The sequence below is a fragment of the Procambarus clarkii genome, chromosome 1 (genome assembly GCF_040958095.1).
Source record: "Procambarus clarkii isolate CNS0578487 chromosome 1, FALCON_Pclarkii_2.0, whole genome shotgun sequence".
In the NCBI taxonomy this organism is placed as follows: domain Eukaryota; kingdom Metazoa; phylum Arthropoda; class Malacostraca; order Decapoda; family Cambaridae; genus Procambarus; species Procambarus clarkii.
The window spans coordinates 36,552,305-36,574,617 of NC_091150.1; the positions used below are offsets into that span (position 1 = coordinate 36,552,305).

The window sequence follows — 22,313 nt, forward strand, 5'->3', positions numbered from 1 at the left end:
TGACTTCCTGTTATTCTCCAATTCCTACTATATTTAGACTGTGTTCTATGCAAATTATGAGCCTTTCAGCCAAGCTCTCTCTCTCTCTCTCTCTCTCTCTCGCTCTCTCTCTCTCTCTCTCTCTCTCTCTCTCTCTCTCTCTCTCTCTCTCTCTCTCTCTCTCTCTCTCTCTCTCTCTCTCTCTCTCTCTCTCTCTCTCTCTCTCTCTCTCTCTCTCTTCTCTCTCTCTCTCTCTCTCTCTCTCTCTCTCTCTCTCTCTCTCTCTCTCTCTCTCTCTCTCTCTCTCTCTCTTTTACGAGCGCTTAAGCACACTTGTTCAGTCAAGGGACAGAGTGATAGGGTGACAGGTGTGCCTGAGAGAGAGGGAGGGAGTGAGGGGAGGGGAGAAAGGAGAAGGGAGGACGGAAAAGAAGGAGGGAAAGGGAGGGGGATGTGGGTAATAGGGAGGGAGCGTGGCGTGGAGGAGGTAGAGTAAGGTTGACTGGGAGAGAGGATAGAAGGGAGAAAGGGTGGGACAGAGGCAGGGAAGGAGGGAGAGAGGGAGGGCCGATGGGAGAGAGAACAGGATGGGAGAAAGACAGGGTGAGAGGGTAAGAGGAAGGAATAGTTGAGATGAAGAACGAATGAGAGACTTACGAAAGATGAAGAAATGAAAGAGGAAGACAAAGAGGTGAGAACTATGTAATACAAGAGGAAAGTCTTGCGCTGAAATCCCTAGCAACAACAACAACAATTACAACATAAACAATGAACAAAAACATATCATTAGTATAACCTGGCGTTCGTTATACCCGTCTGATCGCGTTCGTGATATAAACAGGTTGCAGACGTGTTTGTGGTTTAAATAAAACGGTCAAACATATATTTTGGAGTTTATACAAACAAACATTTGAGACTTGTTTGTGGTTTGACCAAACACATTACAGACATATTTGGAGTTTATATAAACCTGATTCAGAAGTACTAGGAGTTTATATCAAAGTATTTCAAACGTGTTGATAATATAATAAACAAAACAAAATATGAAAATAAATAAATAAATAAAATATTTAAAATAAACAAAACAAAAAAACGGTGGTTTAATCTAACTTTCCGAAACAAACGCAACAAAGAAATAAAAACAGAGAACACTTTACATGCTTAATCCTTCCTCTCCCCCGTAGCCTATGGTCTTTGCCAGCCACAACGGCATATGTGACACAATGCCATAAGACTCAAAATGCCAACAATAACATTAGGAAATTTCTGGTTATGTGTTATAATAAGATCGATTCTCTGACCTCAGACATTCAGCCGTTCAACCATATATACCTTGTGGTATGGCACACTATTCCCATAGAAAGCCCCTTACAATCATAAGACTCGACAGAACGAAAGCAACACTGGGATTTTCGACCATACTTCCCTGAATTGTGTTACCATGCAGCGTTTTAACCCGATAAACAAACAACGAAGTTATACAAAGGCTAAAAATATATTCTGAAACATTGGGAATTCCGGCTACATTTACCATTTGTGTGGGTTAGCATGGTGTTGCCTCGGGAGAACAAGCAAGTGGGCACTGCCGTATTGATCTGGCAACCTCCCCCTTGGCACTGTGGAGGAGCTGAGTGCATCTCTGACCTCAGGCAGGAGTGCCTTCCGGGGCTGGGGGCAGGAGAGTGCCATGTCCAGTGTAATGGATGGGTGAGTGTGTGTGTACTCACCTACGTGTTCTCCCCCTAGTTGTGCTTGCGGGGTTTGAGCTTCGGCTCTTTGGTCCCACCTCTCAACTGTCAATCAACTGGTGTACAGATTCCTGAACCTACTGGGCTCTATCATATCAACATTTGAAACTGTGTATGGAGTCAGCCTCCACCACATCACTGCCTAATGCATTCCGTCTGTTAACTACACTGACACTAAAAAAACCAATTATAATGTCCCTATTTTCTCATTTGGTAATCGAGGTCTCAATGGCTTATTTTCTAATCGTCTCTGTGGTCGGCCGAGCCGGAGCCGGTCGGCCGAGCGGACAGCACGCTGGACTTGTGATCCTGTGGTCCTGGGTTCGATCCCAGGCGCCGGCGAGAAACATTGGGCAAAGTTTCTTTCACCCTATGTCCCTGTTACCTAGCAGTAAAATAGGTACCTGGGTGTTAGTCAGCTGTTACGGGCTGCTTCCTGTGGGTGGAGGCCTGGTCGAGGACCGGGCCGCGGGGACACTAAAAAGCCCCGAAATCATCTCAAGGTAACCTCAAGATATGGTAATCGAGGAATATGCAGTCTATCCATGTCTCTCTTGCAGGCGATGAGTCACAATAACGTGGCTAAAGTATATTGACCAGACCACACACTTAGAAGGTGAAGGGACGACGACGTTTCGGTCCGTCCTGGACCATTCTCAAGTCGATTGTGACTTGAGAATGGTCCAGGACAGACCGAAACGTCGTCGTCCCTTCACCTTCTAAGTTTTCGGTCTGGTCAATATGCCTCTCTTGTTTCAGAACTCTAATGTCTGATAATCAGGAATTTCCTTCGTAAAATCCACATTGGCGTTTGGATACAAAGTTTATTTGTTCCAAGTGTTCTAGTCTGCTTGAGATCTCTCACTCCACGTTTCTAAGATGTTTCTTAGTGATGCTGAGGTGGAGCTCGAGGGTCCCAGGTCTTCCCCCTTGTTTTATATACTATATAAGCCCAACCAAATAATAATACTACTAATAATAATAATAATAATAATAATAATAATAATAATAATAATAATAATAATAATAATAATAATAATAATAATACAAATAATAATAATAATAATATTTAATAACAAGGGTAATAATAAGAGCAGAAACGATTCCAAGAGCAACACTAGAGCAGTTAAGACTCTGCTTATAGAGTAGCAATATGTCTGGTGATAGAGCAAAGAGTTTTCTGGCTACATAATTTCTGTTTTTAGAGTGATAGTTTCAATATATATAATACTTCATCTATTTATGGAGTATTAATAGTAGCTCTTCTGTAGCAAGATATATACAAGTGGAATATGTATCTCATACACTCATACAAGTGAGTGTATACCACTTCTCATACAAGTGGAATGGTATCCCAGTTTATTTAGCAGTGACTGTGAACTGTGTTTATACAGTAGCAACTACGTTCACACATTAGTGACTGTGTTCACATATTTGTAACTGTGTTTATATATAACAATAACTTTATTTATAAAGCTGTTGTATATCAATTTATAGAATAGTTGATTATATTAAAAATAACTCCACCTTTGACAAGATTTTTGGGCAGCTTTTAACTATCTGGCAGACGAGGCTGGTCGGCCGTGGATAACACCAGAGGCGGAGACCAGGAGCTTGAGAACGCAATCCGCTCTCACAGGATTGTAAATAAATTAGTACTCTTCCAAAAGGATTGTGATAAGAGGATGATAGTGATAACAAGACACAAGAAAGTGATGGTGAGATGAGGATGGTGAGATGAGGATGGTGGCATCATTGTTGAAATTGATGATGATGGAGAAGGAGGCTGTTGATGTGCTTAATAATTGCAATAATAATAATTTTCCAGAGAAACAAGGGGAAAAAAACAGGATTAAAACACGTATTTGTTAGACCAAGAAGTTATCGAATGACTTTATCTAAGTGTGGTGTGGTAGGAGGGGTGTTGGGGGGGGGGGGTAAGGTGGAGACTGTTAAGGGGGTAAGAGGGGGGGGGGAAGAAGTGAGGTTTCCTCCCTCCTTCCCTCCCCTCCTCGTAGCGGAAACTGCTAATAAGAAGCGCTCATCTGTAGCGGTGATGGCTAATATTAGCGACAACGACAAGGTATGTGGGGGAAGGGTGGTTACCAGCCCGGAAAACTGTGTTGGTGGTGAGGATGGTGGTGGTGGTGGTGGTGGTGGTGTTGGTGGTGGTGGTGGTGGTGGTGGTGGTGGTGGTGGTGGTGGTGGTGGTGGTGGGGGTGGTGGTGTTGGTGGTGGTGGTATATGGTGGTGGTGGTGGAGGTGGTGGTGGTGGTGGCGGTGGTGTTGGTGGAGAGGATGGTGGTGGTGGCGGTGGTGTTGGTGGTGGTGGTGATGGTGGTGATGGTGTTTGTGGTGGTGGTGGTAATGCTGGTGGTGGTGATGGTAGTGACTGTATTGGCTAAGATGCTTAGAGTGAAGATGGGGATGAGAGGCAACAGCTTAAAGCTCTCCCTTCATCTCTAAATAAAAAAAAAACATCAACAGCAATAATACAAATAAAGGAACTAATAATACTAATGCAAATAGGTAATTGTTATATATATATATATACACCAATTTGCATGACATAAAGCTATTGTATGTCCCGTGTCACGTGACTCTACATGTCAACAGGAGCCTCGTGCAGGCTGCAACATGGTCGCCCCCCTGCAACTGTCCCCTGCCTTGTAAACAACCTTTGTCCTTCCTTACAAACATATCTCTCATAACTTCAGGCAGTGTGGGTTTTTTTCCCTCATTTTTGTTCCTCATGAGGTGGTCTTTCCCGCCGTGCGAGGCCCACTTGTTGTTTCCTGGGCCCACTTTCCTCATGTCTGTGTGTGTGTGTGTGTGTGTGTGTGTGTCTCTCTCTCTCTCTCTCTCTCTCTCTCTCTCTCTCTCTCTCTCTCTCTCTCTCTCTCTCTCTCTCTCTCTCTCTCTCTCTCTCTCTCTCTCTCTCTCTCTCTCTCTCTCTCTCTCTCTCTCTCTCTCTCTCTCTGTCTCTCTCTCTCTCTATCCCGCTTCCTTTATCTATTTCCCTTTCTCTTACTCTCATCTCTCTTCCCCCATCCCCCATCTCTCGTTCGCCTTCCCTCCCTCCACCTCCCCCTCTCCTTTCACCCCCATTATGGCAGAAATAAGCATTAAACTCTATGGAAAACACATCCCCTGATTTTATTTCAAGCTTCATGAAAAACACAGGAGGGGCACTTTAGACGTCGATATTTCATAAAATTTGACACTTGGGCCGACCCCAACTGGTTTGTAACATATACCACGACCATATTTCATGTGAGAAAGTTATTTTAAATGCAGCCTCAAGCTTCTGGTCTCCTACTTCGGATAGACTCACACACAAATAGACATTCTATTTTACAGATAGAGATGAAAGCTGTTTTCATTTTAGCAATAGATTACAGGCTTAACTATGTTTGTTGAATTCAGACATTTTAGGATTGGGACCAAAAATATCAAGTTTACGGTGTTTTGCTAAGACCTGTGAGTATTGTTTTTATCCGGTTTTGTAAGCGTGATGTTTATAAATCCTGATGTGAATTAAAATATCCCATCCATAATATATAAACATTCTTTTTATATATAAACTCAAAAAAAAAAAGCACAATTGAGTAAATTGTATAATTCAAATAAATTTTCAAGCATATATAAAATTTGTATTTTCAATAAATATTCGCTAAAGTAATGTCGCTATTTTCTTGTAAAATTTCAATAATAAATCTCCTCGTGCATGCATCTCCATAATGGAAAATTTATATCCATTGCTATTTTTTTTAATTCATAAACAAAGAGCAGGAAGGATATATATATAGTTAAACATAATTAAATTAAAAGAATGTTTCAGTCAAACTTTAGACCACTAATGTGCTAGTGGTTACAACGCTTAGTGTAATAGTGAGATTACTGTGAGACCTTAGACCATCAATTTTCAGAATTTTGCCCCCAGAGGTCCCCCCCCGAGCGGACAACACGCTGTACACGTGATCCTGTGGTCCCGGGTTCGATCCCGGGCGCTGGAGAGAAACAATGGGCAGAGTTTCTTTCACCCTATGCCCCTGTTACTTAGCAGAGGCATACTAAATAAGTTACTAAATAGCTACTAAATATTTACTAAAATATCCCTAAATAGCAGGGTTACTAAATAGGTACATGGGAGTTAGTCAGCTGTCACGGGCTGCTTCCTGGGGGGTTGAGGCCTGGTCGATTACCAGGTCGCGGGGACAAGCCCCGAAATCATCTCAAGATAACGTCAAGATAACCTTTTCTTGGCTCGATATCACTTTCAGCGTTCTCTTCAATACAACTACTATCCCTCTATCTTCTGTTTGACCTTTTCTGAGGCTTTGCAGTGCCACCCTTATGGTCAGTGCAGATCTCTGAGATCCCTTGTGCTTCGCTCTAGCTCTCTTAAGGTCATGACAATGGCAGTGAGTTCTGCTTGGGATTAGGCGGCGTCGTTCTGAATCACTGCTTTGTCAACGTTCTTGTTCTGGAAGTCATTATTTCTGTTGACAGTGTACGCTGGTCCAGCCCTGCCATTAGGAGGGTTAGCAGATCCATCCGTGTTGATTTGATCTAATTAATTTCCTGCTTCTATATTAATTTTCTCGAGGTATATGTCTCATTTCTTGGGGGTAACATGCTAGACTTCTTCGTAGGCGTACTGTGCATCTTACATGGTTCTTCCTCCCAGGGAGGTGACGTCCTTACAGGCTCAAGTGTTTCTTCAAACAGGAGGAGCTCTTCGAGGAAGCTTACTGATAGATCTTGCCACTATTAGTTCCTTCCTGTTCCACTTATAATTATTGCTCAACTCGGTATTGTCTTGGAAATGTCTTTGTCGTGGGAAACTCTGACAATCTCATTTTCATTTAATATATCGATCTTGCTCTTAACACTAGAGAGACTTAGTTCTTGTCGTATAGAGTCGATATTTTTGGCTGTTTTTTGATACTCAGGAATGCTTGTGATGGCTTATCCTAGTGAATTCAGAGTGATACTTTATACAACACTAATGTCCTACTGAGACTACGACACCATTATTGCACTCACTAACGAGGATATTAATAGTTTCAAACCCGATGCAGAATACTCAACAAAATATTAAAAAGTATTAAGTACGGAAACGTTCAGGTATGCAACTTGATAATGGATGAAAAAATTACGTATTAACTCCTCCGAAAAAAGACAAATCAGATTAAAAAGTTCCTGTAAATTAATACAATTTTTCCTAATAAAAATTCCTGAGATTTTTAAATGGAAATGTTAAAATCTGCAAATTTTCCAGAAAGTTTGCACACCTGTGCAACGTGACTCCGAACTGCAAGATATCGGCTTTCCTTCCTCTTTCTTTGAGCCTATTGCTGTATCTTGCAACATCATACCGGACCTGTGTGTGTTTTCTAGTAATGTTAGTAACGCAGTTCTCTCCATTTTCGAACACATTTTCCATTCAACAGCGATCTTTTTCGAACAAACCTCCTTACCATTTTCCTTCTCCTAAGTTTTCCAAAATCTTACCATTTTTCTAACATCCTTCTCCTCTCCAATCACTCAAAAGCACCGTCCGTGTAGACTCCAGCCCTTCAAACAACCTGTAGACTCCAATCCTATAGAAAGTACCGTCCGAATTGCCATTTTCTTTTTGTTTTTCCTTTCCTAGTTCTATTCTCTCTCTTCATTCCCTGGAAACACAAACCGAAACTGTCTCTATTTTCCGCTTGTTACAACTTGTAATAAAGTTGTTACATCTTGGCTTAACGTGTTTATGACGTATTAGAACGTTGTTACAACTTGCTATATTGGTTGTTATAACTGGTTAGGAGGTGTTAAAACTTGTTCGAACGTTGTACCAACGTCGTAGTTTCGGTGTGTGTTTGGCGGAAATAGCTTCGTTTGACAGCGTCCTGTTATGTAAACCCAGACTCACGATAAACCTAGACTCACCGTAAACCCAGACTCACGATAAACCTAGACTCACCGTAAACCCAGACTCACGATAAACCTAGACTCACCGTAAACCCAGACTCACCGATGCCCCTACACGACAAACCGACCTAAATATAGCGTATTAAAACAGTAATAAACAGTCATTTTGACAACAAAACAGTAACAATGTTAGTTTTCACATAAACACACTCACTGAACCATGCGCCCCTTCGGCACTTCAGGATTAATTAACGAGAGGTTCGAAAAAAAATCCGCCTGAAAATCCAGGTTATAACTGGATTTTCGAGGATTTTTTTTTATGTCAGGTTGAAGATGAAATCTTATATTACATGAGCCGTCCGTGAGGAGTGATGAGAGAGAGAGGAGGGAGAAAGGGATGAGGAGAGAGAGAAAGAAGCAAGGAGAGGAGATAGAGAGAGAGAGAGAGTTGAGGGGAAAACAGAAAGGAAATAAAGGGAGGGAAGAGAGCAAGAAAGGAAGGAAAAAAGGGGAGAGAGAGAGAGAGAGAGAGAGAGAGAGAGAGAGAGAGAGAGAGAGAGAGAGAGAGAGAGAGAGAGAGAGAGAGAGAGAGAGAGAGAGAGAGAGAGACCCCACACGTATTCCACCCGTACTGAAGAGTTTGTCTTTGTCCACCCTGTCAATTCCCCTGAAAATTTTGTAGGTGGTTATCATGTCTCCCCTTACCCTTCTGTTTTCCAGGGACGTGAGGTTCAGCTCCATTAGCCTTTCCTCGTAGCTCATACCTCTCATTCCCGGGATTAGTCTGGTGGCATACCGCTGAATCATCTGAATGTGAATGTATGATGTGTATGTGAATCTTCTGAATGTGTGTGTGTGTGTGTGTGTGTGTGTGTGTGTGTGTGTGTGTGTGTGTGTGTGTGTGTGTGTGTGTGTGTGTGTGTGTGTTAGACAGAAATATATGTAGTAGACAGAGGAAAATTTGATTGAATAAAAAGACGGGGTCCAAGAGCTAATAGCTCGATTCTGCAGGCACAAATAGTATATTCAAATAGTAAATACACACACACACACACACACACACACGGACACACACACACACACACGGACAGACAGACACATACACGGACACACACACACATATACATAGAGAGAGATACAGACGGAGAGACAGACAGACAGACAGACAGACGTCACAATAACCAACACACACACACACACACACGCGCTGATCAATAGCCATACAAAGAAACACCAGCGAAGGGTTCGCCAGGCACAGCAGCGCCCGGCGAGCAGACCCACACAACATCAAGATAAAACCCAAGGTATCAGCTCCACCCTCCAACATCCTTCAGGGACTATGGGATTCGAACCCCCACCCCCACCAGGTTTTCCACCAAGCGCTCAACCTGTGCAAGTCTCGCTTGCCGGAGGCCAGCGACTCTGTTGATTCCTACATTTTTTCCCTCCCCGCGCGCTCTCTCTATCTCTCTCTTCCCTCTTCCCTCTTTCTCTCTTGTCTTCCAACCTTTCAATCTTTTATTTTTCCCTTTCCCTTCCTCCCATCCCACTCAACAAGCAATCCCTTCTCTCTGTCCCTCCATTAAAACCATTCTACTCGAAATCAGATTCATGTTCCACTCGCGACCCGAGGAATTGGACCCGAGAAAGCCATCTTTTTCCGGGGAAATCCTTCACGTTTTCTCCCCTGCCCGAGGCGCCTCCTCCTGAAAACCTCCCTGCATCGCCGGCCAAAAATCTCCCTCCAATTACCGGCTAATTGGCAACTCTCTATGTGTACACAGACTGTCTTGTGTATACAGTCTAATCCTCTGTGTACACACGGGCCACAGGCGCACACATGCACGTAATTGAAAAAAAAATGTGTATGATATGTGTACATTTTTGTGTTATCCTCCGGGTAATTGATGGGTAAAGAAGGACACTTTTGGATAATAGAATTTCAACTACGTGAGACAGGTAGATGAGGGAATATGCAGGAATTGAGTAATCAATTCTCAGGTAATCAATTTGATTATTTAATGTTATATTTTTTTAATATAAGTTATTCGTTGTTTATAAGACCACAATGGTTTATCTTCTCATTAGGAAAACAGTGTTGAAGCCTCATGCTTCATGGTAGTGTATCTCTGGGTGTTGAAGCCTCATGCTTCATGGTAGTGTATCTCTGGGTGTTGAAGCCTCATACTTCATGGTAGTGTATCTCTGGGTGTTGAAGCCTCATACTTCATGGTAGTGTATCTCTGGGTGTTGAAGCCTCATACTTCATGGTAGTGTATCTCTGGGTGTTGAAGTCTCATGCTTCATGGTAGTGTATCTCTGGGTGTTGAAGCCTCATACTTCATGGTAGTGTATCTCTGGGTGTTGAAGTCTCATGCTTCATGGTAGTGTATCTCTGGGTGTTGAAGCCTCATACTTCATGGTAGTGTATCTCTGGGTGTTGAAGCCTCATACTTCATGGTAGTGTATCTCTGGGTGTTGAAGCCTAATGCTTCATGGTAGTGTATCTCTGGGTGTTGAAGCCTCATACTTCATGGTAGTGTATCTCTGGGTGTTGAAGCCTCATGCTTCATGGTAGTGTATCTCTGGGTGTTGAAGCCTCATCCTTCATGGTAGTGTATCTCAGGGTGTTGAAGCCTCATGCTTCATGGTAGTGTATCTCTGGGTGTTGAAGCCTAATGTTTCATGGTAGTATATCTCTGGGTGTTGAAGCCTAATGCTTCATGGTAGTGTATCTCTGAGTGTTGAAGCCTCATGCTTCATGGTACTTAGCCCGTCCTCCAAACAAAGATCCAAAAGTGATTCCATGCACCCGCCAAACCCCCTGTTTATGAATGAAAAGCGGTTTACACACGACTCACAACTGCTGACGTTCGAACATATCCGGAACAAGTGCTTCACTGACGAATTTTGTTCGAATCACAACGCTATAAATGCTTCACCCACGTACTACAAATACAAATAATCACCAACAGAACCTAAACACCTAACCTAACCTATGCCTATATATGCACAATATGATATCATAATATTAATTTATATTTGAAAAAAATCGTGTTTTGAATGAACAGCATGTAAAAAATTATGAATGCGTCTGTGGGGTCGACCGCTGGATGGAATGGACTTGAGTCGGGGACGGGTTGCTCAATGCTGCTTCAGCCAATATAAACCAACAGTTCCTTTCCTCAAACACCACGAAGAACCCTTCTTTCTCTCCTTCACTTAATCAAGTTTAATCCTAAACTGCGCTTCTAAAACACTCTCTTAAAAAACTTATCCAAACAATTAATTTACAAAAATAATAATGAGTCATTTCACCCCCGACGTTAACGAATACCATGTTGACCAGACCACACACTAGAAGGTGAAGGGACGACGACGTTTCGGTCCGTCCTGGACCATTCTCAAGTCGATAGTGAATGCCTTGATATCTTGGCAGGAGATACTAACCACTGGTGTGTTCTCTCCCTCTCAGTGCTGCGGGAGGAGTTCAAGACGCTGCCCCAAGACGTCGCCGTGGCCTCTGGGGACAGGGCGGAGGTCCAGTGCATCCCTCCTAGAGGTCATCCACCGCCTGACCTCTCCTGGACCCGCAACGGACATCCCATTGACTTGAAGGAGGAGGGTGAGAGGTGAGTTGGGGAGAGGGAGAATGGGGGGGGGGTTGATGAATTATTGGGTGGGGACGAGGGGGGGGGGAGAGTGCGATGAGGAAGTAAGAGAATGGAAAAGGTAAAGAAGGGGGGGATGGAAAAAGGGATACAGATAGGGAGTGAGGGTATTAGCTGAGAAGGGAATAGAGGTAGAAAGGGTAGAGAGAGAGAGAAAGAGAGAGAGAGGGAGAGAGAGAGAGAGAGAGAGAGAGAGAGAGAGAGAGAGAGAGAGAGAGAGAGAGAGAGAGAGAGAGAGAGAGAGAGAGAGAGAGAGGTGAGGTGAAAGTTACTAAACATAATAGAGGAAGAAGGATATATATATGACATATAAATGAAGCAGTAATTGGTAATTTGAGGTCACGGTGCACCGGAACTGACCCAGTAATGTGTGGTGGGGGGTCAGAGTAATGACCAGTCATGCCAGGTCATGTTAAAACCGCTCACACGAAATCATGACGCTGCCTTAACTGAGGTCAAGGGTCGGGTCTCAACACGCTAGATCACACCACAGGTCAGTATAACCTCTTGACCCCTGCCCTCGCCGGGGTCAACACCAGTTCTGAGGCCACTGTGACCCCTAAAATCATTGACCGTTTGCAATATTAACATTAAATGGTCTTATGCAATCCGGATTTAATTAATGGTTGAGCAGGGGTTGGCTGACTCCTCCAGTTACCCAGCAGAGATTACCTTATTCAGGGTTGCAGCAAACGGCTGGGTAAGGGTAAGTTTTTAAGGGTTAAGGGGGATATTTAAGGGGAGAGTTAAAGCAATGTTATGTCGGTTTTAAGGCTCTTGATCATTTTTTGAAAAAAAGTCTTTATCATGTTTTTGATAAAACACTTCGGGGTGTTTGTTGTTGTTTGTTTGTCTTCCCCATGGTATTGTGACACTCATAATACCCTTCCCTCTCTCTCTCTCTCTCTCTCTCTCTCTCTCTCTCTCTCTCTCTCTCTCTCCCTCTCTCTCTCTCTCTCTCTCTCTCTCTCTCTCTCTCTCTCTCTCTCTCTCTCTCTCTCTCTCTCTCTCTCTCTCTCTCTCCCTCTCTCTCTCTCTCTCTCTCTCTCTCTCTCTCTCTCTCTCTCTCCCTCTACACTTCAGAAGGTCAGAGGTTAGGACATAGTCCCCTCTTACTTGTTTCCCCTCTTCATTCGTCTATTCCTTGCCACCCTGTGCTCCTAGACAAAGGCAGTGGACTTATATACTGTAACTCGCAGAGTGCACTCCTGGCATTGAACGCACATAGTAGTGACACCCATAAAATAGTCAGTGATATTCGAATGAATGTTTTAGCTGCCAAAGAAAACAGATTTGAAATTAAATTCCTATGCATACCATCACATGTTGGCATCTCAAGGCATGACACTGTTGATATGCTTGCAAAGACAGCCTGTAGAAAACCAGTGGTAGAAATTGATATGGGTATTTCATTAGCAGTGACAAAGAGAATATTTAAACAAATATCTAATGAAGATCTCGCCGACCTAACAAATTCACAAAGACCTGAAAGTTGTAGCATTAAATATTATGATATTAGAACAAGAACCCGGCAATGTGATGTTATAGTGGCCAGAATTCGCCTGGGATATAGACGTATCTGGCAGCTTTCTCAAAACCCAAATGTCGAGTACACAATGTGTCAACTTTGTGAAAGAGAAAACATGCACTCTCTTGAACATTATATTGTAGAATGTCCCCTATTGTCTGACTTTCGCCCTCCTGGGCTGAGGTATGCTGAACTGTGTAATTACTATATGAGTACTGGAACACTTGATGATATATTGAACTTTTATCCAAGATTGACCATGTAATGTATCATTTATACAATATATGTATGTGACGTAACTATATAACCTGAGCTTGTACAAGCACCTTAATCACCTTCAGTGATTAAGTGCTTAATTGCACACTAGTTTCTCTGTCAGCTATCTCACCCTGTCAGAGTAAAAGAGACAAATGTATGTGAATGCATGTGTGTGTATATATATGCATGTATATATGTATATGTACGTATATATGTGTGTGTATGTATATGTATGTGTATAAAGTACATATGGAAGCTGATCAGAATTGCATTTCACCTTTGTAAATGCACATTAATGACATTTCGAACACTTTATGTAGGGCATACGTAAATCTGTGTATCTATGTATTTACGTATGTAGGTTAGCTTAGCATTTTAAAAGTACCGAATCACCTTCTGTGGTTGATTGTTCAATAAATCCCTGAACTATATGTTTAACACATCTCTCACCCTATCCATTGAGGACAGAACAAAAAGTGTATTTATGTTGGTTAGTATTGTAAATGTGTGGCCACGTCTGTGGTAGAAAATAATTCCTGTCTGCTTCCACCCACTTTCCTCTCCCACCTTCCTCTCCCACCCTCCTCTCCCACCCTCCTCTCCCACCTTCCCCTCCCACCTTCCTCTCCCTACTTTGACCACAGTGGGATCAACTCCCATAGCCTCCAGATATTTGAAGAGAGGGAGACCGTTGAAAGGAAAGGAAAGGAAAGAGAGAGAGAGAGAGAGAGAGAGAGAGAGAGAGAGAGAGAGAGAGAGAGAGAGAGAGAGAGAGAGAGAGAGAGAGAGAGAGAGAGAGAGAGAGAGGGAGAGACAGACAGACAGACAGACAGACAGACAGACAGACAGACAGACAGACAGACAGACAGACAGACAGACAGACAGACAGACAGACAGACAGACAGACGGGACGAGCTGGGCACACACAGAAAGAAAGAAATTTACATTCCTTCACATCTCACACAATTAAAATACCGTCTTGGCAGGAGCAACACTGAGAATAGGGAATTAGCTCACACGGAATTAGTCTCTCAAAGGGAATTCTTCAGTTCTAAAGGGAATTTTTCCTCCCCCCTTAATCGTTGCCGGCGATCCCACTTCCCCCCCGTACCCCGCCCCCTTAGTGACGAGAGGAAAGAGATAATGTAAATGAGAATGTGAGGATTAATGGTTGATGGTTTAAAGGATGAATTATTTTCCTCTCTCTCTCTCTCTCTCTCTCTCTCTCTCTCTCTCTCTCTCTCTCTCTCTCTCTCTCTCTCTCTCTCTCTCTCTCTCTCTCTCTCTCTCTCTCTCTCTCTCTCTCTCTTTCTCTCTCTCTCTCTCTCTCTCTCTCTCTCTCTCTCTCTCTTTCTCTCTCTCTCTCTCTCTCTCTCTCTCTCTCTCTCTCTCTCTCTCTCTCTCTCTCTCTCTCTCTCTCTCTCTCTCTCTCTCTCTCTCTCTCTCTCTCTCTCTCTCTCTCTCTCTCTCTCTCTCTCTCTCTCTCTCTCTCTCTCTCTCTCTCTCTCTCTCCTCTCTCTCTCTCTCTCTCTCTCTCTCTCTCTCTCTCTCTCTCTCTCTCTCTCTCTCTCTCTCTCTCTCTCTCTCTCTCTCTCTCTCTCTCTCTCTCTCTCTCTCTCTCTCTCTCTCTCTCCACTCTCCCTTTGACCTTCCCCTTTCACTCTTCCCTCCCTCCTCTTCCCTCCATCACCCCTCCCCCCCTCAACTCTCACCCCTCCTCCCCCCTCACCCCTACCCTTCGCTCCCCCTCCCCTCACCATGTCTCCACAGTCGTTTGATCCGGGTAGAAATAGTTGATGTCGAAATTACATTGACCGCTGTTAGGCTCCCGTCTCTTTGACAGATTTCACGATGTCTGCGTAATTGTAAAGTCTAAATTCATTTTGCATTTCTCGTTTAAATGCAAAAAAAAAAAAGTAGCGTTGCATAGAAAATTATCATTTAGTTATAAAGAGAGTGACGTTGAGGATGTTAATGATATGATTTTGATACCGGATGGTTGGTTAGTGAAGAGGGGGGCGGAGGATGAGGGTAGGGAGTGGGGGGGAAGGGATAGAGGGGGGGGGAGATTCTAACCAATGGACAGTGTTTTTTATGTGGAATTGTGGGGGAGGGGGAGGTTAACCTTGGGTCACGGCTCTCCCATTGGTTGATCAGTAGTGCAGCAATCCAATTACAATTACGATTGTGTGTGTAGGGGAGTGAAAGAGAGGGGGGGAGGGGGGAGAGGTAGGGGTGTGTTTGTTGTCTGTGTACTCTCAGTTCCGGGACCAGTCTGGTGGCATACCGCTGAATCTTCTCTAACTTTGTCTTGTGTTTAACTAGATACGGACTCCTGGCTGGAGCTGCATACTCCAGGATTGGTCTGACATAAGTGGTATACAGGGTCCTGAACGATTCCTTTCACAAGTTTCTGAAGGCAGTTCTTATGTTGGCCAATCTAGCATATGCCGCGGATGATATCCTTTTGATGTGGGCTTCTTGGGACAGGTTCGGTGTGATATCAACCCCCAGATATTTCTCTATTTGACTCTTGCAGGATATCACCTCCCAGATGGTACCTTGTGTTCAGCCTTCTGCTCCCTTCGCCTAATTTCATTACTTTACACTTTCCTGAGTTCAACTTTAGTAGCCAGTTTCTAGACCATTCCTGCAGTTTGTCCAGGTCATCCTGTAGTCTCTGTCTATCTTCATCTGTCTTGATCCTTCTCATAATTTTTGCATCATCAGCAAACATTGAGAAGAATGAGCCTATATCGTCTGGAAGATCGTTTACAAATATCAGAAACAGGATGAGTCCAAGTACAGAGCCCTGTGGGACTCCGCTGGTGACATCTCGCCACTCTGATGTCTCCCCCCCCTCACCGTTACTCGCTGTTTCCTGTTGCTTAGATACTCCCTTATCCACTGAAGCCCCTTTCCTTTTACTTATGCCTGTTGCTCCAACTTTTGTAACAGCCTTTTATGGGGTACTGTGTCAAAGGCTTTCTGACAATCCAAGAAAATACAGTCTACCCTCCCTTCTCTCTCTCTCATGCCTAATTTTTGTTGCTTGGTCATAGAATTCTATTAAACCTGTGAGGCACGATTTACCATCTCTGAGCCCATGTTGGTGGTGTGTTACAAAGTTATTTCCCTCCAGATGCTCTACGAGCCTTTTCCTCACGATCTTCTCCATCACCTTGCATGGTATACAAGTTAGGGAAACTGGCCTGTAGTTCAGTGTCTCTTGCCTGTCACCCTTTTTGTATATTGGGACTACGCTAGCTATCTTCCAACTTTCCGGTAGGTCTCCTGTTTCCAGTGACCTGTTATACACCATAGAGAGTGGCACACTTAGTGCTTCTGCACCTTTCTTTAGTATCCATGGGGAGATTGTGTCAGGCCTAAGAGCCTTTGTCACATTCAGCTCCAACAGATTCCTTTTGACCTCATCACTGGTGAGTTCAAATTTATCTAAGGTTGCTTGGTTTGCCTCCTCCTCCTCATTTAGGGCAGGGACGTCTTCTTGTTTTTTTCTGTGAAGACCTCCTGAAATCTCTTGTTGAGTTCTTCACACACCTTGTCATTCTCTGTGTATTTGTTCTCCCCTTTTTGTGTGTGTATGTGTGTGTGTGTTTGTGTAGTGTGTGTGTGTGTGTGTGTGTGTGTGTGTGTGTGTGTGTGTGTGTGTGTGTGTGTGTGTGTGTGTGTGTGTGTGTGTGTATGTGTGTGTGTGTGTGTGTGTGTGTACTCACCTAGTTGTGCTTGCAGGGGTTGAGCTCTGGCTCATTGGTCCCGTCTCTTAACTGTGTGTGTGAGTTTGTGTATGTTTTAAATTGGTTAACAGGATATGCGTATAGGAGATAATAATGAGTGATCTCCCGAAAAGAGACAGTGTAGAGACAGATAAGAAGAGGAGAGAGAACAGAGAGAGAGAGAGAGAGAGAGAGAGAGAGAGAGAGAGAGAGAGAGAGAGAGAGAGAGAGAGAGAGAGAGAGAGAGAGAGAGAGAGAGAGAGAGAGAGAGAGAGAGAGAGCCCAGTCAATCTCCAAACATAGTGCCCAATAGGCAAGAGTCACTATCAGCATCAAAGTCACAACAAACAGATAATGTATACAACTTTTAATTATCATTAAATCAAAAAGTTTTCTCCTAGACCCTAATCACATTATCATCTCAAACAAAATACAAACTAAAAGTTTTTATATATAAATATTTTTTAGGTCCGCATCATGGTCTCCCAGATGTCGACGCCAATGTTCACCTTTTTTGCCTCTTGAAAAAAAAAAACCTAATTAACCTGTGTAATTCGCTAAATCCTAACACTAATGAGTCTCGTTTCGATCACTGCAATGGTCACGGAAAATTATGTAATTCTAATTTGTTGTGTGATACTCGCGTAGATACGTTGAGAAAATAAAATTATGTACGTTTAGAATGACTGTGAATTTTCTTCCTTCTTTTTTTTATTTTTTATTTTTATTTTTTTGCGAAAAAATTGAAGTGGGAGTGAGCCATGGCGTATTTTCCAGCGGTTGGTCCCCATCTTCCAGAACGCTGCCCGGGGAAACTCATCGAGTCGGAAATTGCAATATGTGAGCAAATAACCAGGTAAATGGTTTTATAGACTCGCAAAGGCAGTTTGAAAGCTTGAAACATTAATAATTCAATTAATTGAGACAGAAGACAGGATTCTTACACGTAACGGAAAACGAGATCGCATCTTACCAGAGTGAAGGGTAAACTGAACCGATAATTCCCGTTGTTAGGAAAGAAAACCTGTACTTTGGATTATCTTAGGGTCCCCCCCCCCAAACCCCAAGCAATTTTCCCCAGGATGCAACCCCCACAACAGGTACCTCACTCCCAGGGAACCTCGTTTACTGCCAGGTGAATAGAAGTATCAGATCCATAGAAACGAACCCCAACTCTTTCAGTCCTGAACTGGGGGAGAATGACTATCAACCCCTGGTGCCGCTATTAAACCGAGGACGCAGACCACTCTGCTAACACCACCCATTACATATAACCGACAAAAAAACAAACAAGCATACACTATAGACATCTACTCCCCTCTCCAGCTCAAAAAGGGGGGTTGGGGGGGGGTTGGAGGGGAATCAGCGGAACACAACCCAAAATCCTTGGACTGAGGGGAGGAGGAATTTTCCAAGACTCATGTATAATTTATGAGTGCCTGACTGCCTTCCGTCCCGAGGGGGGTGGGGGGCGCCCCCCACCCCCCTCGGCCCAAGATCACAACCTCACAAAGGGAAAAGACGTCCACTTGGTTGATTCCCTTTATAGGAACAACTTCCTTGATCAAATGTCGTAATTTGGATACAGTTAATATCTCTCCTATATGTAAGGCAGAATATAAATAATATATATATATATATATATATATATATATATATATATATATATATATATATATATATATATATATATATATATATATATATATATATATATATATATATATATATATATATATATATATATTACATTTAAATGTTGTTTTGATTTGGTAATAAATTAAAGGATACATATTTTTATTTCTTAAATATGCATTTAGTTGTGCTGTTGGGTTTGATAACTGAATTGTATACATGTTGGTAAGCAACTGCATGTATAAATATGTTTTATACATAAAGCCAGCACATTATCTTCCGATGTGTAAACAATGATCTTAGTGTATACTTAAACCAATCCCCCCCCCCCAATCATCTCCTCCTACATCTTGTTTGTCCTCTTCAATCTCCCTTTCACACCTTTTCTTACTCTTCCCAGAAAGTTTACCTCCCTTCCTTTCCCTTCCCTTTCCCCCTGCCCCCTCCCCCCTTCCCACTCCCCCATCACCCCCTCCCACACTTCCTTCACGACCCCATCCCCCCCCCAGTCAAACTCTAGTCCCCTCTCTGTCTCTCTCTATTCTCTTCCCCAGCCAGGCACTAACCTCTCCCCCCCTCCCCAGCCAGGCACTAACCTCCCCCCCTGTGCCCCCAGAGTACAGCTGCGAGAGGATGGGACGCTGGTGATCCTGGAGGTGCTACAGACGGACGAGGGAGAGTATGTCTGCCACGCTACCAACCCCGCCGGGAAGAGGAGTTCTCCCCCGGCCATCCTCGACGTCATAGGTGAGAGGGGGAGAGTGTGGGGGTGTGTGAGGGAGAGTTAGGGAGGGAGAGTGTGTGGGGGAAGTTAGGAAGTGAGGGAAAGTGTGTGTAAAGGGAGTATGAAGGTGGTGAGGAAGAGTGAGAGTGAGGGAGTCTGAAGGAGTGTGAGGAAGAGTGTGAGTGAGGGAGTCTGAAGGAGTGTGAGGGAGAGTGAAGCAGCGTGATAGGAGTGAGAGAGTGTAACAGGAGTGAGGGAACGAGAGGGGGGAATGAGAGAGAAAATTTAGAGCAGGTGAGGGAGAGAGAAAACCTTATAGAGAGAGTCGGGCTGAAGTGAGAGAGAGAGAGAGAGAGAGAGAGAGAGAGAGAGAGAGAGAGAGAGAGAGAGAGAGAGAGAGAGAGAGAGAGAGAGAGAGAGAGAGAGAGAGAGAGAGAGAGAGAGAGAGAGAGAGAGAGAGAGAGAGAGAGAGAGAGAGAGAGAGGATTATACAATAATTACAGGAATATACAAAAAGTTACATTTAATTATAACACTTTTAATATAAAAAAACAACAAAAGTCCTTATTATTTTTGCTTACTGTAGTGGCTCTAATTAATGAAACTGGTTGTTGATAACTTGACACAACTTGGCCACAACTTGGCCGGTAGCACAACAACCGGAACTGCTGAGATTAAATTAAGTTATCTGGTAACTTGAGTTTGTAGTTATTAGTTGCCCTTCTAAAGTTATCCCTGCTACCTCAAATACGTCCTTTGTTTCAATCAAATTTATTAAACAATTCAACCCTATGCTATCAAGCTGCATAAAAAAGACTTTATTTTTGTAACAAAATCCAACTTTACTGAAGACTTTAGGATTGGAAGGGAATAAGGGGAGTTTCTAAGCGATCCAATCCTCTTGTTGGTAAATGTAGACAAATAGCCTTATATAATGAGTGTGTGTGTGTAAGGTGCACATTATGAACACTTGCCGCTACAGTGACGACTCACAGTGAAGCCTCATACTGCTCACTCACTGCTAGCCTACAAATTACTCCTATTACAACCCAACTACCATTGGTAGTAACGACGCAACTATTGCAATTACAGTTTATTACCCAGGATTTGAATTACAAGTGTGTGGGTGGGAGGAGGGGAAGAGGGAGCTAAGTGGTTGAACCCCCCCCCCCCCTCTTCCCCCCCTTTACAAGTAACTTACAATCCCCCCCCCCCTCTCAACTTTACTTATGTGATTATATTAAAATTGGATGATCGAGTTAACAACCTTTTCCCTAGTTACAATGGCAGTTAACGGCGCAGAGTTAACATTGAGTGCGTGGCACTTGTGTAGGGAAGTGTGCGTTTAGTGTGTGTGGGCGAGAGTTGCTCAGTACTGTTACACTTAGCGTGTGTGTGAACGGTCAGTGTGTAGCTTATACTGTGTACTTTATTCTTGGTTTTGCTGGACCAAAAAGTACAAAAAAAGAGAGTTTCTTCTAAGTTTTTATTTAATCACTGTAGCATCATCACCATCATCACTATACCATCACCATCATCACTATACCATCATCATCACCACTATACCATCACCACGAACACTATACCATCACCACCATTACTATACCATCACCACCATTACTATACCATCACCACCATCACTATACTATCACCACCATCACTATACCACCATCACTATTACTACCACCACGCTCACTATACCACCACTATACCATCACCATCATCACTATACCACCACAACCACCACTATACCACCACCATCACCACTATACCACCACCATCACCACTATACCACCACCACCACAACTCAACCCTCCGTCAAACAGTGGCGCCATTCTGGGTCAAGTCCCCGCGGGACGTGGTGGGCGTGGCCGGCGGCAAGGCCGAACTCAGCTGTCGGGTTGGCGGCGACCCGACTCCCCACGTGACTTGGCGGCGGGTGGGCGGCAAGATACCCGTCGGCCGCGTGCGGGTACTGCGCGACCGCGGGCTGCGGGTCTCGCCCCTGCGGCCAGAGGACGCCGGGGTATACCTGTGTAAGGCCACCAACAGAGCCGCCGAGATCACCGCCAACGCCTCCCTCACCGTTCTTAGTGAGTTCGATGTCCCGTTCTTAGCGAGTTCGATGTCTCCTGTTTGTAACACTCTTTGTAGAGGTAAGGTAGAAGGTATGGACGGGGGGAAAGGAATGTGCCCTATCACTTGGACGCTCGGGAGGATTGAACGCTGACTTGCATGAAGCGAGACCGTCGCTCTGCCGTCCAAGTGGTGGTTGGTGCTCTATGTAATATATATATATATATATATATATATATATATATATATATATATATATATGTATATATATATATATATATATATATATATATATATATATATATATATATATATATATATATATATATATATATATAAATGGGTATATTTTCAATTTGTTATTTTAAAGGTTTTCTTGAGGGGAGGTGGGAAGGGATTTTTAAATTATTTTTTCATATAATGTGCTGGTATTTATTTATATAATAAGGGTGATTTATTATGTATAAGGTGTAAGGTAAGTTTGGAGTGGCTATATTAGCTTTTGTAACTCTTCTTAAAAGTGAAAATGCAGCTTTAGCTTTTAACATATTTTGTACAGCTTTCAGCTTGAAAAGTGTTAAATCATAGACTAAACTTTATCTTACGGGTGTTTTAATGCCGCTTAAGCTTTACAAAGGTGTTTAATCCAACACCTGCTAACACATCACTGATTTAAAAGTGTTTCACTCAGCTTACCTTTTAAGGATATGTTATGCTCTTTAGATATATAATTTCCTTTGTTTTCAGTATAAAAGACTTTGTGTACACTTAAAGTGAAAAGATGTTCTGGAGGTAAAAAAAAAATAAAATTAAATAGCTATTTTATTAATTTATTTAAATTCTAATTTAGTTTTAAATGATACTATACACGAAATTTTCAACGATTTTCAACCTTCAAGGAACGTATTTACTGACTAGAACGTTGTGTACGGACCTGAACGTTGTGTACGGACCTGAACGTTGTGTACGGACCTGAACGTTGTGTACGGACCTGAACGTTGTGTACGGACCTGAACGTTGTGTACGGACCTG

The 22,313-nt window shown here is 43.1% G+C and overlaps 1 protein-coding gene across 1 annotated transcript in view; it reads left to right on the plus strand.

Moving 5' to 3' along the window:
• The window catches only part of LOC123749936 (roundabout homolog 1), a 40,503-nt gene that overhangs the window by 10,075 nt on the left and 8,115 nt on the right, over positions 1–22,313 (plus strand). Inside the window, exons 3-5 of the mRNA XM_069321812.1 lie at positions 11,128–11,284; positions 19,098–19,228; positions 21,032–21,298. Coding sequence (XP_069177913.1) covers positions 11,128–11,284; positions 19,098–19,228; positions 21,032–21,298 — 555 coding nt within the window. The remainder of the gene's footprint in view (positions 1–11,127; positions 11,285–19,097; positions 19,229–21,031; positions 21,299–22,313) is intronic.